This window comes from Zootermopsis nevadensis, unplaced genomic scaffold, assembly GCF_977971745.1.
Source record: "Zootermopsis nevadensis isolate Lab colony 2312 unplaced genomic scaffold, Znev_1.0 Znev_ptg000018l, whole genome shotgun sequence".
NCBI classification, from domain to species: domain Eukaryota; kingdom Metazoa; phylum Arthropoda; class Insecta; order Blattodea; family Termopsidae; genus Zootermopsis; species Zootermopsis nevadensis.
This window is the reverse complement of record NW_028259150.1, coordinates 6,187,343-6,201,545: the sequence shown is the minus strand read 5'-3', so window position 1 is coordinate 6,201,545 and position 14,203 is coordinate 6,187,343. Positions and strand designations below refer to the sequence as shown.

Genomic DNA, 14,203 nt, shown 5'->3' with positions numbered 1-14,203 from the left:
CTCAGCATTTAAGGGGAGTGAATGTATAACTTAAACAGCAGTATTCAAATATTGTATTTTTACCAAACATCATTCTACAATGGTTAGCACTACTCTTTTATATCTGGGAGCTACCAGGTTTGAATCTCCAGCTGGAGACAGATAATTCTAGAAGAGGTGTTTATGACTTTCCTCACTCCTTCTAGGCAAATGCTGGGATAGCACCTTTTATGCTATGATCACATCTTTTCAAATTCATAAGCAACAAACACTTTGAGGCTATGCAGTTAAGAGAACATAGTTACACAAACCAAGAAATAACAAATGCCCTGCAACTTCAAATACAGGGCTTCAACACATGTAATGACATGTTCTACAGCCAGTAACACCTCTGACTTCCATTCAGAAAACATCCAGTCTGAATCCTGGTTCAAATTTTCCTCAGTTCCTTTAGGTAAGTAATGACATAGTACTTTAAACAGACCACAACTGCTTCCTCCCACATCACTTTTCATATCATCCTGCCAGACCTCATTCGACAATATACATTCTTTGTCAGTAATGGTGTATTTTCCTGTGTAAATAAAATCTGACCAAGCATACCCACTTCTTAACTTACAAAGCATAAACATAAACATACAAGACTCTATGGATCCATTAGTTATCTCCATCAAACTGAAAGCTAAATACAAAATTTTCATGGAAGCCACGCTGTTTTTACAATTTACTGAAGAATGACCTCAACAAAAGCTGCATATTTTAAAAAATAAATTATAAAATAAAATTTAAGGACTCTACATTAAGTGGTGCTAGTGTTGCTTAACATCAGAAGTTTGCACAGCTATTATGGTGCTATCATCAATGGCAGAAAAGTTTAAAGGTCAGATATATTCTAACGGCATAATGTTCATACCCAGTCACATGAAAGTCTGTCAACTGATTTGAATGTTATTAATGGACACACACATGGATATGACAATATTATAAGCCTATCACTCTTCATAAAAGAAGCAACACTAATTAAAAATAAACAGTGAAGCCTGAACCTCGTGAGTAGTATATTTTGCACGAATGAAAAAGAAAATCACAAGTAGGGTATCTGTCCTGTGTTATACACCAGTATGATTACAGAGACCAACCATGAAGGATCAACAGTAACATGGCTGATTGATTTTCACAGTTTGAATCATGATGTTACTACTGATTTTCCTCAGTCTCTGCAGGCAAATGCTGCAAAAATTACTCCTTAAGAGTGGCTCCTCCCAAATCTTTCTCTGCTACTTATTTATCATTTGACAGTATAAACTTGTATAGGAGACATAGCATTTTAAATAAAGAACTTAATTACTAATAGCAAGACCCCCTTCCAAAAGAAAAAGTGTTTGAATGTTATTAAATTGTTTGATGTCATAAAACAAATGTAGTGACTGCATTAAGTTTTGAGTGTTACATGATGTTCAACTGATAACAGAATGGAAGACCATGCAGTGGCATGTAATGATGATTAGTGACAAGTATTAGAGCACAAGAATTCCTTGAGTTGAAGTCAGTCCAATTTCCTGTTTTCCCATTTTCCTGCATATGAACATTACTAGGAAACAATGATCAAGTAAAAATTGCACAATGTCATTCTCACATTCGTTTGTCTTTTAAGTGCAAAAATGCATAATTTTAATTTATATTAAAGAATCTTCACACATATTATATACTAATATACACTAGAGGAATTCTTAGATTTTCTTTTTTGAAAAAATAAAAAATAAAAGCATACCACAGACAGCAAATATATACAAAAATGTAGATCCAAAAATGTCACCTCGTCAAGGAAATACATAATTAATATAATTTACTTAAAGAAAAAAATCAAGCCAATCTCTATCATTTTTGCTATTTGTATACATATTAATATATGTGCAGTCAATTGCAATGATTAAGAGTTCAATATAAGCCTCACTTAAATAAACCTGCGACCCCTAAAAGTAACCTTGCTGAAGCAAGGAAGTGGCAATGATCCAATGAAACATGAATAATCACAACACTTTTATACATTCAAGCTTTAGCCAATGCTGATATCAGTGACAATTTTACAGCACTGAATTCAGTAACAAACATCGAAATAACCAAAAACAGCTCTCAAAACACATCATTAACCCTCTCCATGCTGAATAATATTTAAAGAAACCTTCTTTTAGATTTTCATGGTCATGTCTATTGTCTACTATTGAAGGGCCACAAGTATACATACTTACTTTTGATTGTTCAGAAATAATAGATATTTTTATTTCACTGATATTTAAAAACACTAAATAAATCCAGACCAGTGCCTGTACACAAGATACTTATTCATAGCACAAAAAGTGTTCAATCAACAGTACTTTCACTTAAAACAGCAAGCTTATTCACGCTGACATTCAACAAAAGTAGTCACTGGCCAGAATTATATTCAAACTAAACTGCACACCAAGTATTCCAGTCTTAGTTCAGTGGTAATTTTTAGAAATCATACTGAATCTCCCTCATTGCAAATGACAAATACAACTGGGTGTAAGTTAAAATGGTAGAATAACATTAAAATGGCAGTTGTTTTATTTAAAGTTAACTTCAATCTGCAAGAAATCAATGAGCATCACTGAATGATGTAATAAAACTGACAAGGATTCAGCTGCTTAATAAAATGAACATTCCTTAACAATAAGAACTTTATAAAGAATCTTTGGTCTGGGTTTATAGGGAATAACAACACTTCCATCTGGAAACATCTTTCTTAGCCTTGGTTACATCAAGGCATGTTTCCATCTTCAGAAATACAATCAGAACACTATGAACTTCACTAATTTTCTAGGCTAAAGACAATGCAAGGCAACTTTCATAAGAATACACGTTGTTTCATATGCTCTAACAGTCTATCTTGTGTTCATTTCAAGTATGACTACCTTATCCAAGAACATAGCCACATATGCTAGTCATACATAAGGTAACAGTAAAGTTGCCTGTATTCTAGACCTCAGTATTAGAGGTGAAAGATTAAATTCAAAACTTCACTTGCTTTATTTGCACAGAAAAATCCTGGCCCTGCTGGGAACTGAACCCTTGCTGTCTAGCTCACAGTCAACTATTTCGTGATCTACAGAAGTAAAACTGCAAAACTCGTAGCACAAAAAAACAGTGCACAACTTTTGCAAGTCCTCTAAGTTTCATATTCTGTAAGTTGCTAATACAACTAAAACATGCATGGCATAAAATTCTGATTTTGCATTCTTGTTATGACACTTGGTTTCTATACACTCGGCTGATGAGATTATTACCTATTCAACTAAATCTCATAAGATTTTTATATTACTAATATTTTATTTGCTCCCAAATGTTCAAAGAACATATGTGATGATATTATACCTGAATAATGTAAGTGCAGTGCAGGTAATGTGAAATTATGAATGTATAATGATCAACAATGGCATATATTTCATGCCCAATTTCGTGAATGCTGGTCAGTTGGTTCAGATGATAAAGGTGACAAATCATATGAACAAAAGGAAAACTTTGCCTTTTATAAAAAAATTAAGAAATGAGATTTGAAATGTTTTCAGATTTTTACTTTAAATTTCCTTATTGTTGAATAGCATCCCTATTGCCACATTTATTAAACATCCATTTCAAAAATACCAAGTATTCACTGTTCAAATTCCTTTTATGATGGCAAAGACTTGAAAAACATGGACACTTTCTTTATGCCATTTGTGCTTAAAACACAAACAATGCAACCATCAAATGTTATTGCTGAGTACTGAGCACTCCTTCCTACTTTGGAGGTCCCATGTTAAAATCTCAGCCTGCAGACACATTACAAATTATTGATGTTACTACTACCACCACTACTATTTTCTTTTGGGATGAATTTATTAAGTACAGATTTTGTTAATGTTAAATTTGGCAGACACAAGCTCCACATTTTGACAATCTTAGTCAAGCTCAGACGATTCATCAGTCATCATCAACAAACCAACTAAATATAGATTTCATGCAATAGTCATGTTGTTGCTTTATATTCTTTCCACAGATAAAATTATTACCATACATATATCTCCCTACTCTTTTATATGGAAGTGAAAATTGGACAATCAGAGCAGCAGAAATGAAACACATGAGAAAAACAGCAGGTTACAATTGGATGGATTACAAAACTAATGCAGAAATTGTAAAGGAGTTGAAAATAGTTCCAGTATTAGAAAAAATAGAAAACTATAAAACAAAATGTTTTGAACATGTAGACACAATGGTAAGAAGCAGGCTACCCAAAATTTTAAGAAATTATGTACCAAAAGGAAGAAGAAGTCAGGGAAGACCTCTGAAGAGGCTTTTGGAAAAGTGAAGCTGGAACAGACCAACAAATGGCCAAAGCTACATGATAATGATGATGATATATCGTATCAGGATCCTATCTTAATCAGTGGAGGGGGAGGGGCAGTAGCAGCAGAATATGTAGATATGCATCTACAGATGCAGAGTGTTTCACAGCAGCACAGCTTAATTATGCTGTACAAGTTGCTCAGAAAAGGTAAGTAAAATTTTAAGTCAAATATGTTTCCTTAATATGTTCTATAAATGCCCAAATGTAAGACTAATTGTGGCCTACTGTATTTTTGCATGTCAGATGCAATGCATCATGCAACTTAAATCATTCCAAAATTGTGATCGGTTCAGGCTTTTTAAAATGAACTAAGTACGTATGCACTGTACACAAGGGTCATATTTATACTGTGTGTTATATAAACATAACAATTTTAACTTCCATCATAGACATGATTAATAATCTGAGAGCTTTCTGACAAACGTTCAAGTTTAACCTTTGATCAGAGATATAAATATAATTCTAATTTAACACTGCATATGATTACTAGCTTAATACATTCTCAAGTACATGACAAGTCATGCATTTCCTATATATAATAAAAATGCTCATTGCTATAAAACACATTCATCCTACTAGGGTCTTGTATTCAGGCAGTAAAATTCAAATTCAGTGTTTCTTGACTAAAAAGTTTTTCAATTCCTATAATCCCAATCTAAATACTTGTATTATATTTCTTACATCATTTGTATCTTTTCCTTAACACATTCAGCACCAGATTTTTAAATGACCACTTTATCTCTCACCCAAGAACTTTTGCAACTCCAGCTACTGTTACTTAAAATGGATCTGGATTTGGGGTTTAGGATCAACATGTGGTTTCTATCCAGTTGCTAAACTAGCATCTTCAGTTTGATCACTTTCTGCTTCCACCTGCAAACCACCGACTACAATATCACCACTTATTTTTCTTACTGTTTTCATTGAAACATTCAACTTCCATATCAGCAGAAATCTTGACAATGTCATAATATTTTGGAGAAGAATGATACTGATTACATAAGCCAGCCACAATTAATTAAAACTGGATCAGCATTTATTGCAACACTATCAATCTATGTTATGGTATTAATTTATGCTATCAGTTTTCAATATGTAAGTAGATCCAGGCGAGTTCAAATTACAATCTCTGAAAGTCGGACTACATTCGAGTGACGTCTCTTGGAGTAATAAAGAAATATTTGGTACACAACACCAATCTGGCACAGGCTGAGTACATACATGAATGTGTTAACTTCGCACTTAAATCTGTTATCTTTAATAGGATAGTAATTTCAGAGCAAAACCACCGTTCAGGATAATGTTTAACCAACAACCTGAAATATACACCACCTCATCTTCTAGGATCATTCCATTTTACATGGGTAGATGTTAAAATGTGTGGCACAGGCAGCAAATACACACCCTTCTAAACTTAATCTGTGATAGGCAACTGCAATGAAAACATTTGAACAGGTCACTATTTAGAAAAATGGGTAGTACCAATATGTTATAAAATACAAACAATGCAAGGTAAGAATGTGAAGAACTGCTTGTGTACCTCCTGTTTCATGGAGAACTTATTTGGTGGGGGATTTTTTTTTCCAAATGGTTTACATTTTCATTGTATTAAAATTTCCTTCTTTAACAATGTCCTCAAGGAATCTTAATAAATTTATATGCCATCTTCCAAAATATTTAGTTACTTTTTATACAATTCCTTTTTGAAAGTACATAAAACCAATGCCAATTCTTTCAATACCCTATGATGTATTTTCAAAAGTGTTTCTAATGGTTACTACATACTGTTTCAAACAAAACATAAAAGTGTGAATATTAATTCTTTTAACCTTCAGTAGTGGCCAGACTGATGAAGTATGCAGCATTATTCTGGTTTCCCTGAATAAGGTGTAATCATATATGAAAGCCATACTATTTGCGCTTTCCCATCATCCATTTTCAACACTGACCTAAGACTAATTTTAGGCACAGCCCTTCAACTATGATGCGCTAATATGAGAGGAAGTCATCAATATCAATTGAAGAATGCACACTGATTCTACAGCTGCACACAACAGCCATTCAGGATTATTTAAAATAAATATACATACACAAATCAACACAAGTTTTAGTCAATTGACTTATTTTTTCAATTAACTCACTTGAAAAGTTAAACAAAAAATACATATAAATGAAAAACATACTTGCAACAAAACATAAATTTTTAGATATGTAAGCGTATTAAAAAACACAGCTGCAATGGTAATATAATTTATATATTCATTCAATAAAATGTCCAGTCCACTTCTAGTAAGTGGACTGGAAAATTACTTTAAAGCTTAAATTCTATGGAAATACTTCCACAGCAATATTCATTCAAGAACACCTGAAATGACTGTCCTGAAGTATGAAAGTAATGGGCCACTGTGCATGTCCCCAGTAACTGCCTCCACCTTATTGTTATTTGCACGTCACTCATTCAAGCTGTAACACTAAGACCAAGACACATTAATTTAAAAACGAGCAAGTTTATACACAGTTTTACCTTATGCATGTTTTCCATTTCAACATACTCAACATGCATACAAATGTCAAGGTGTTGTTTAGCATAGTAGCAACATGCTGTAAGAACCTCGTGAGTATATAGCATGAGCAGGGAAACTACAGCTCACTCGAAATGTGTGTTACAAGAATGCAATGGGTTGCAATAACAATGTGGGGGGTGGGTGGGTGGAATGTGATGTTCAATCTGTGCATAAATTACAATATGAACATACATATTATTTTTTCTTAACTTCACAGACTTTGGCATTAATGAAGTGATAACAGATCTCTGGCAAACATATTTACACATGACAAATTCAAAAATGTTTTCTTCAAGAATTTTTCTGAGGCCAGTCTTTTTACATAGGGCAAAGTCGTGACGCAATAAATGACACGTAGAACCAAGTTACACAATCCCTTATTGAAAGAAATTTGTCACAACACTTCAACATAAGATCAATTAAAAGCATAAAATGATTCTTCAGTGGCATCATTTACTCATTTTATCAAAATGCTTCTATATACTTTTTTAAAGCAAAGCAGTTCAGTCAAGTATGGACAATCAAATACTGATACCATATTTGAAATTCAGCATTGGCAGACTTTCTCTCCATTACTCAAACTACTAACAAATACTTTGTTTCCAACTGGCATAGGTTTATGAGCTCTTTATATTAAACATATTTTAAACCAATGGAGTTTGTTAACAGAAATTGTCTCACTTTCGATATACACCTTCTTAAAAATACATCTGTGCTACATCAATGCAAATTCTCATATAAAAGTAGCACATGGAAGAGACAATACTCCTTACTCAGTGGCAATATATCAAATGGTAAAATGTATACAGGTTCTAAGTCACTCAAAACTCTAAATTTTGAACTATTATTAAAACACGGCAATTTCACATGCAATATTAAACACCTGAATCGCTTTATCTCTATTCTGAGACAGTAAAACATGGAAGGGCCTTCTTTTTGCAAACATACAATCTCACCACTAAACACTACAACCATTCAATCACATACCATGAAAATAAATTATAATCAGTTTATCTGTTACGGAAATGTAAATGTTCTGCATGTGAAATAAATAGAGAACATTATAACTAACCGAAATTAAAATATCACTTCAAATACAAACAATTACAGTGTTGAAGATTCTGAATCACCACTACCATGTAAAAACCAGTGCACTCTGATTAAGACTACTGTACTCACATGCAAATATGTGACATATGATTCTGAGAAACTAGTATCAAATATTTACACCTGTAAAGTTCTCAAGGTGCATATTCAAATGCAGTTAAATTTACTGCAGAACCATGTCTCTTCAGTATTACTTCATGCCATCATGCAAATATAAATTGCTAGAAACATCATATCAAGGCTTGTGCTGCATGGGGTTTGGAAGGACTCATGTGAGCCCCTTGTTAATTTTTGGCTAATTATCCGAGTCCTTTGTCATTCGGTATAGTGACTGGCTACGGACTGGGCGACCGGGGTTCGATCCCTGATGGGGGCAGAGGATTTTTCCTCCAGCCTCTGCGTCCAGACCGGTTCTGGGGCCCACCCAGCCTCCTATCCAATGGGTACCGGGGTCCTTTCCCAGGGGTAAAGCACGGCCGGGGCGTGATGCTGACCACTCACCCTCATCTAGTGCCGAGATCAAGAATGAGTAGGAGCTATACCTCCACTACCCCCAAGTGCCTATATGGCGTATAGTGGGACAGCTTTATTTATTTGTTATTAGCACAAAAATACCAAACAATACTGGCGATACACTAGTATAAAAAAATATCAACACATCTTGCCCATCCATACTTCCAAATGCCAAATATATTGATGACCTGCATATTTGCTTGCAAAATACTATACTGAACAATCTGTAACTTGCCTTATATTATATGTGCGAGTCATAAATGTGCTTGATGTACAGACGATACTAGTTGGTAGGAGACACTTGTTAACAAAATGGTGACACACCCCTGTTATGTCTTGTGATCTGAGGTACTCATGGCAGTTGCAAATGTAAGTGGCAGATGTCAACCATCGTTACAAATGTTCCTCTAAAATTATTTATTTTACTGTGATGGTGACATCAACTAAATAAATAAGGTTGTTATTTTATGTGTCATGCACTTTAAACATTGTATGAACCCCAATACAAGCACAATATAACACTTTCATTTATGGTGCTCACACCTTAGATTTCCTTCAGCACTGCCCTCAGCGAACTGAAAATGGCATTTTTTTATATGTATTATATTTAGAATTATGTAATATTTTTGTTTTTCTGTTTTCAGTTTTCTGTTACAATGTGTAATACTTCTGTAATTGGAGAGCTTCTCTCTGTTGGACGCAAATAAACAAACAAACAAACAAATAAATAAAAATTAATCATAAGAACTTACACCCCTCTTTCTACTCCTTCTATAGTCTTCATTAATATAGCTTATACAGTAAGAATTAGTACATATCGAAAGTGATGAACAATTCTGTTTCTGAAGGTGTCGATCACAATTTCTATTTTATGAAATCTACTTCATCCCTAAGTCTTCCCACCCTCAATCACCAAAAGACAATAAATATCAGCACACAAAAGCAGGTAGTACATACATCTGACTTAAGGTCTTTGATTAATAAGAAAGCTGTGGCCATTCTCGATCATGAGAATAAAATGCCATAACTATAAATACTGGTCAATTTGCATATTAATTACTCCAAAATAGATGTACAGTGTTGGATGATAAGAACAAATCCCTGTGAAAGATGCAAATGTGTGTAATGGCAGCATGTGTGTCAGACACAATATACTGTAACCAGGACTATGTGGAATTTATTACAGTAACAACACTTCGTACTAAAGTACATATTTTTATCACAGACCCTTGTAGCGACTATGGTAGCAACTATCAAATGGGAATTCTTCACAACCAACACTACACCTATAAGAAAATACAAAGACAACTACAAAAGTACAATAAAACAAAGTATAATGCATTCACAAATGGAATAAGGGTATGTTCACATGTCCATTTTATTATTACTGCCTTGAAATAAACAGCTGCTAAAATTTGAGAATTTCTTGCAGAACCATTTATGAATGATGAAAATGTATGTGGTCTAGAAATACAACTGTATTTTCCAAAGATTATTTCTTTTCTCAAAGTATTACTAACTTTTATAAAATAAGTGGTGCTGAGTTTGAAGGAAGGGTCATAATAAGATCCACATTTATAAAAAGTTTCTGCAAGAAATTTTGAAATTCTTATACACACGTGGAAGGCTTCCAATAAGACATAAGTTTTTACTTTTGCAGATATTTACTCTCCACCTTCCTATGCCTCCTGGAAACATATACTATTTCTATCTATTTCTTCCACTTAAATGATTTTTAAACAGACTCATTTCTTAATTTGTTGCTACCTATACATCCAAAACATCATGTTCTTGCCAGTATATGCACCATGACATCTAGCTGTTTTGCTGCTGAAGCCTTCACTGGATCATGTGCATTGATTCAGGAAGAAGACACTCAGATGTAAGGTACCATGCGTGCTAGGCGCAGAATCAAGTCTAGCATGATGAACCACATTTTTCGTGCTGCTCTTGATCGCAACATTAATGTTCGCCACACCAGGAAAAGAGCAAGTAACTGTGTAAAGCGATGCATCCAGAACAATCTGTAAAAATAGGATACATTTATAGTTCCTCTGAAACTGGGCTTCATTCATTCATATTACACATTTACACAAGAAAGGCAGTTTCCTGTTACAACCCAGCAGGAAAGCTGGAAACTGGGTTTACATTGCACCAGATTTCAGCTGAGAGAATTTTAGAGCATGTGAAAATTACTCTGATCTGATTTGGTGAATGGGGAAAATGGTTTAGAATGACAAATTAAATCAGTTCATATGAACTCATTCTCACACCCTTCTTCATACTACAGAACCCAAATATTTATCATGGAAAGGAAGTGAAGGGAAACAGTGTAGAAGTCTGCTTAAAAGTTAAATAACCTCTGCTGTTGAAACAGTGTTGTTAAATAACCTAAGAATCAATCTTTTTTTGGTTTATTTAATGACACTGTCAGTAGCTGAGACTATGGTACTGAATGATAGGATGATTAATAAAAATTACTAGAAAGGATAAGGAAAGTGGTCATGGCCTACTTTAAGGTACTGTCCTGGCATTTTCCTGGAGGGGCCAAGGAAAATCATGAAAACCATCAGTCAGTACAGCCAGTATGCAGGCCAAGAAGAATCAACCTTACTGTATCCGCAACACTTCCAAATGGAAACATGAAAAAACAATTTTACATTTAAACATATCTCAACCTGGTATTTGTGAGATGTCTAATAATTCAACTAAACTTAATTATCTTCACTGATGTCATAAAATTGGAGGAAAAGACTCATCCTGAAGATGGCATGAAACGTTAGTGTTCTTTCTTTTGTAAAGTTATACATCAAGCTACTTACTTTTGAAGATGTTTCCTTGCTTTAGGTAGTGAGCTCGGATGTTCTTTGAAGATGAATTGTCTTATACCAAGTACGTAGCTTTCAATATATGTGGGCCAATGGATTTCTCTAACATCAAAAAGAAATGTCCGCCTGTCCTCTGGGCTAAGAAGACCATTAAGATGTCGGACATTTTCATCAGTAAATCGCCACTGCTGAGTGGCGAAGTACTCCAAACACTTAGCAGCCTTATCTAATTTCTTCTGCACTCGTACCATGCTGTCAAAGTACAATTTATTTCAATAAATGCCATGTCATACATTTTAAAACAATTTTACTTAAGTTTCTGAATGTGAATTACAGTTAATTCTTTCATGAACATGAATGTACACTTACACACAAACAAAAGTAAACTAAGTACAGTCTGTAGTAAGTGTAGAATCTTCTTGGTATCACACAGTATTGAAATAGTAAAATGTACCATGTAAGATTTGAGGTTTTCACAGCGGTGAGTATCAAGATTTCTGTCTTCTGGGTTGTTGCTCTGTGTAGTCTGGTCGATGTTTACCAACGTTTCAGAGGTCATACTGCCTCTGTCATCAGAGCTCTGATGACGGAGGCAGAATGACCTCTGAAACGTTGATAAACATCGACCAGACTACACAGCGCAACAAACCAGAAGACAGAAATATTCAAAATTTACCATGTTTCAGAGGAACATGCTGGCTTATTTATGTATAATTCTCCACCAAATGTCAGGTCTAAGTTAATATGAAGTTCAAATCCTTCACAATACAATTTATTCTCCAGTCTTTTTCCATGCATCCACAGAAAAGTAAGATAACTTACATTGCTTTCTTCCCAACAATCTTGCTGAAGAAGTCAAGTAAATGAGCGGGAATTATGTGGAGGGTGAGAGTGTACAGTGAATTGAGTATCCAGTTTGACCGACATTTACCATCTGGATACCAGACAACATCACCCAAAGGGTGTTTCCTCATGTACACAAAACACAACTCTACGAACTCTTTCCATGTAACAGGTTTCTGTTGTCCTGTACAACAGTTATATACTGCAATACCATCTGGCCTGTAAAACAAACAATACATCACTTTAATCCATCCTACATACCAAATATGTAACCTATAATTAAATGTTAGTTCATTAAACTGCTTGGCATTAGAAGCCAGAAGTTCAGAACTCCAGGAGGGGACTGTAATGGTACTTCCCCAATAACAATTTAATTTAATTTAATAAATTTAGAAGTGGCTCAAATATGCCAAATGCTACATTGCTTCAAAAATATTAAGGATGGACTAGACAGCCAAGAATTTTGGCTACAGAAGGGAATTCGAGTGAACAAAATTTTATTCTACAGGCAAACCATTACCAGTAATAAGCCCCACCACTATAAATTTCAGAGTATTTGCAGTCAATGATTAAGTGGGTAAGAATGTCATAACTGAGTCAAGGTGCAGCAGTGACAGGAAGAAGTGTGAATGAAATGTAACTTAGCTAGGAAGAGTCAGAGAATGTTCAGAAGAAAGTTTATCATGATTCATACATCCAGAATCACGTTAAAATGAAATAATAATGGATGCGTGTTAACAACCAGGGAAACACTGAGTATTAACAAAAGAAAAGTTGGACAATACTAGAGCTTGGCTTAGACATCACATAGTAAGCTACTTAATAGCCTTATGCAAGAAACAGAACATTAAATGGGCTCAAGAGAACTGCTACAAAATTACTGAAACTATGGCCTAACAAAACTATGTATCATTATAATCCAGCAGCCAGACTTAATTTCTGTAACTGGTTTCTTCAGTCAGTGTGGATATTTAAACACTAAGTCTACCAAACCAGTCCACACATTATTCAGAGGAATTATTCATCTTAAAGTGTCCCATGTATTTACAGAATGACTTTAGCATGCGAGTCAGGATGTGTTTAGAAGTTATGGAAATGTATCTAAGCCAATCAGGTACATTTTCAATCTTCAGTAAGTAGTTACGTAAACTTCACCGTCTAATGTTGCTCCAATCTCACTACCACCACAATTGACTGACCAGGAGATGGCAACCAACATAGTTTTCGCACACACTAAAAAGGTTGACATGGCCTAACTATTATTCAATTCAGAAACCTTTATCCCAAAACGCTAAAATCAAGATACATGATTTTTCCAGTGTTTATATGGGTGTGAAAAGTGGCCTCTTAGCTTTAGGAAAAACATAAATTAAGTGACTGAAACCTCATTATAAAATGTCCACATTAAGCTGCAAGAATAATACTAAGACAGATCTTAGGGACATTGTGAAGGAGGTAGGAAGATGGCACTGCCTCATAACTGTGTCAAATTGCAGGTTTTAGTAAAGTAAAGTTTGTCCCGCTACGTGCCATACAGGCGCTTGGGGTGAGTGGAGGTATAGCTCCTCTCTTCCTTGACCTCGGCACTAGATGGGGGTGAGTGGTCAGCATCACGTCCCGGCCGGCTTTACCCCCGGGAAAGGACCCCGGTACCCATTGTAGAGGAGGCAGGGTGGGCCCCAGAGCCAGTCTGGACGCAGGGGCTAAAGGAAAAATCCTCTGCCCTCGTCGTGGATCGAATCCCGGTCGTCCAGCCCGTAGCTAGTCACTATACTGACTGAGCTATCCCGGCTCATATGCAGGTTTTAGTATCAGTTGTGAATATTTGCATTCTGCTACCAGTGTAAGATGTTTCCTAGATTTACTTGTCTCTTAATATCATCATGAACTTCACTTATGTCACTTATTGTTGTACCTTGGTACCTCAATGCTGAAATATTTTTAAGAACACTGACCATTCA

The 14,203-nt window shown here is 35.0% G+C and overlaps 1 protein-coding gene across 14 annotated transcripts in view; it reads right to left on the bottom strand.

Annotated features, from left to right (window-relative positions):
- Positions 1-30: 30 nt before the first annotated feature.
- Positions 31-14,203, bottom strand: part of LOC110832999 (putative fatty acyl-CoA reductase CG5065) — a 103,130-nt gene continuing 88,957 nt past the window's right edge. For all 14 annotated transcript variants that reach the window (XM_022070541.2, XM_087351215.1, XM_087351214.1 and 11 more), the window contains 3 exons: positions 12,222-12,461; positions 11,394-11,651; positions 31-10,595 (listed from right to left, as the gene is read on the bottom strand). In XM_022070541.2, the coding sequence (XP_021926233.1) occupies positions 10,448-10,595; positions 11,394-11,651; positions 12,222-12,461 (646 nt within the window). In that variant the 3' untranslated portion in view covers positions 31-10,447. The remainder of the gene's footprint in view (positions 10,596-11,393; positions 11,652-12,221; positions 12,462-14,203) is intronic.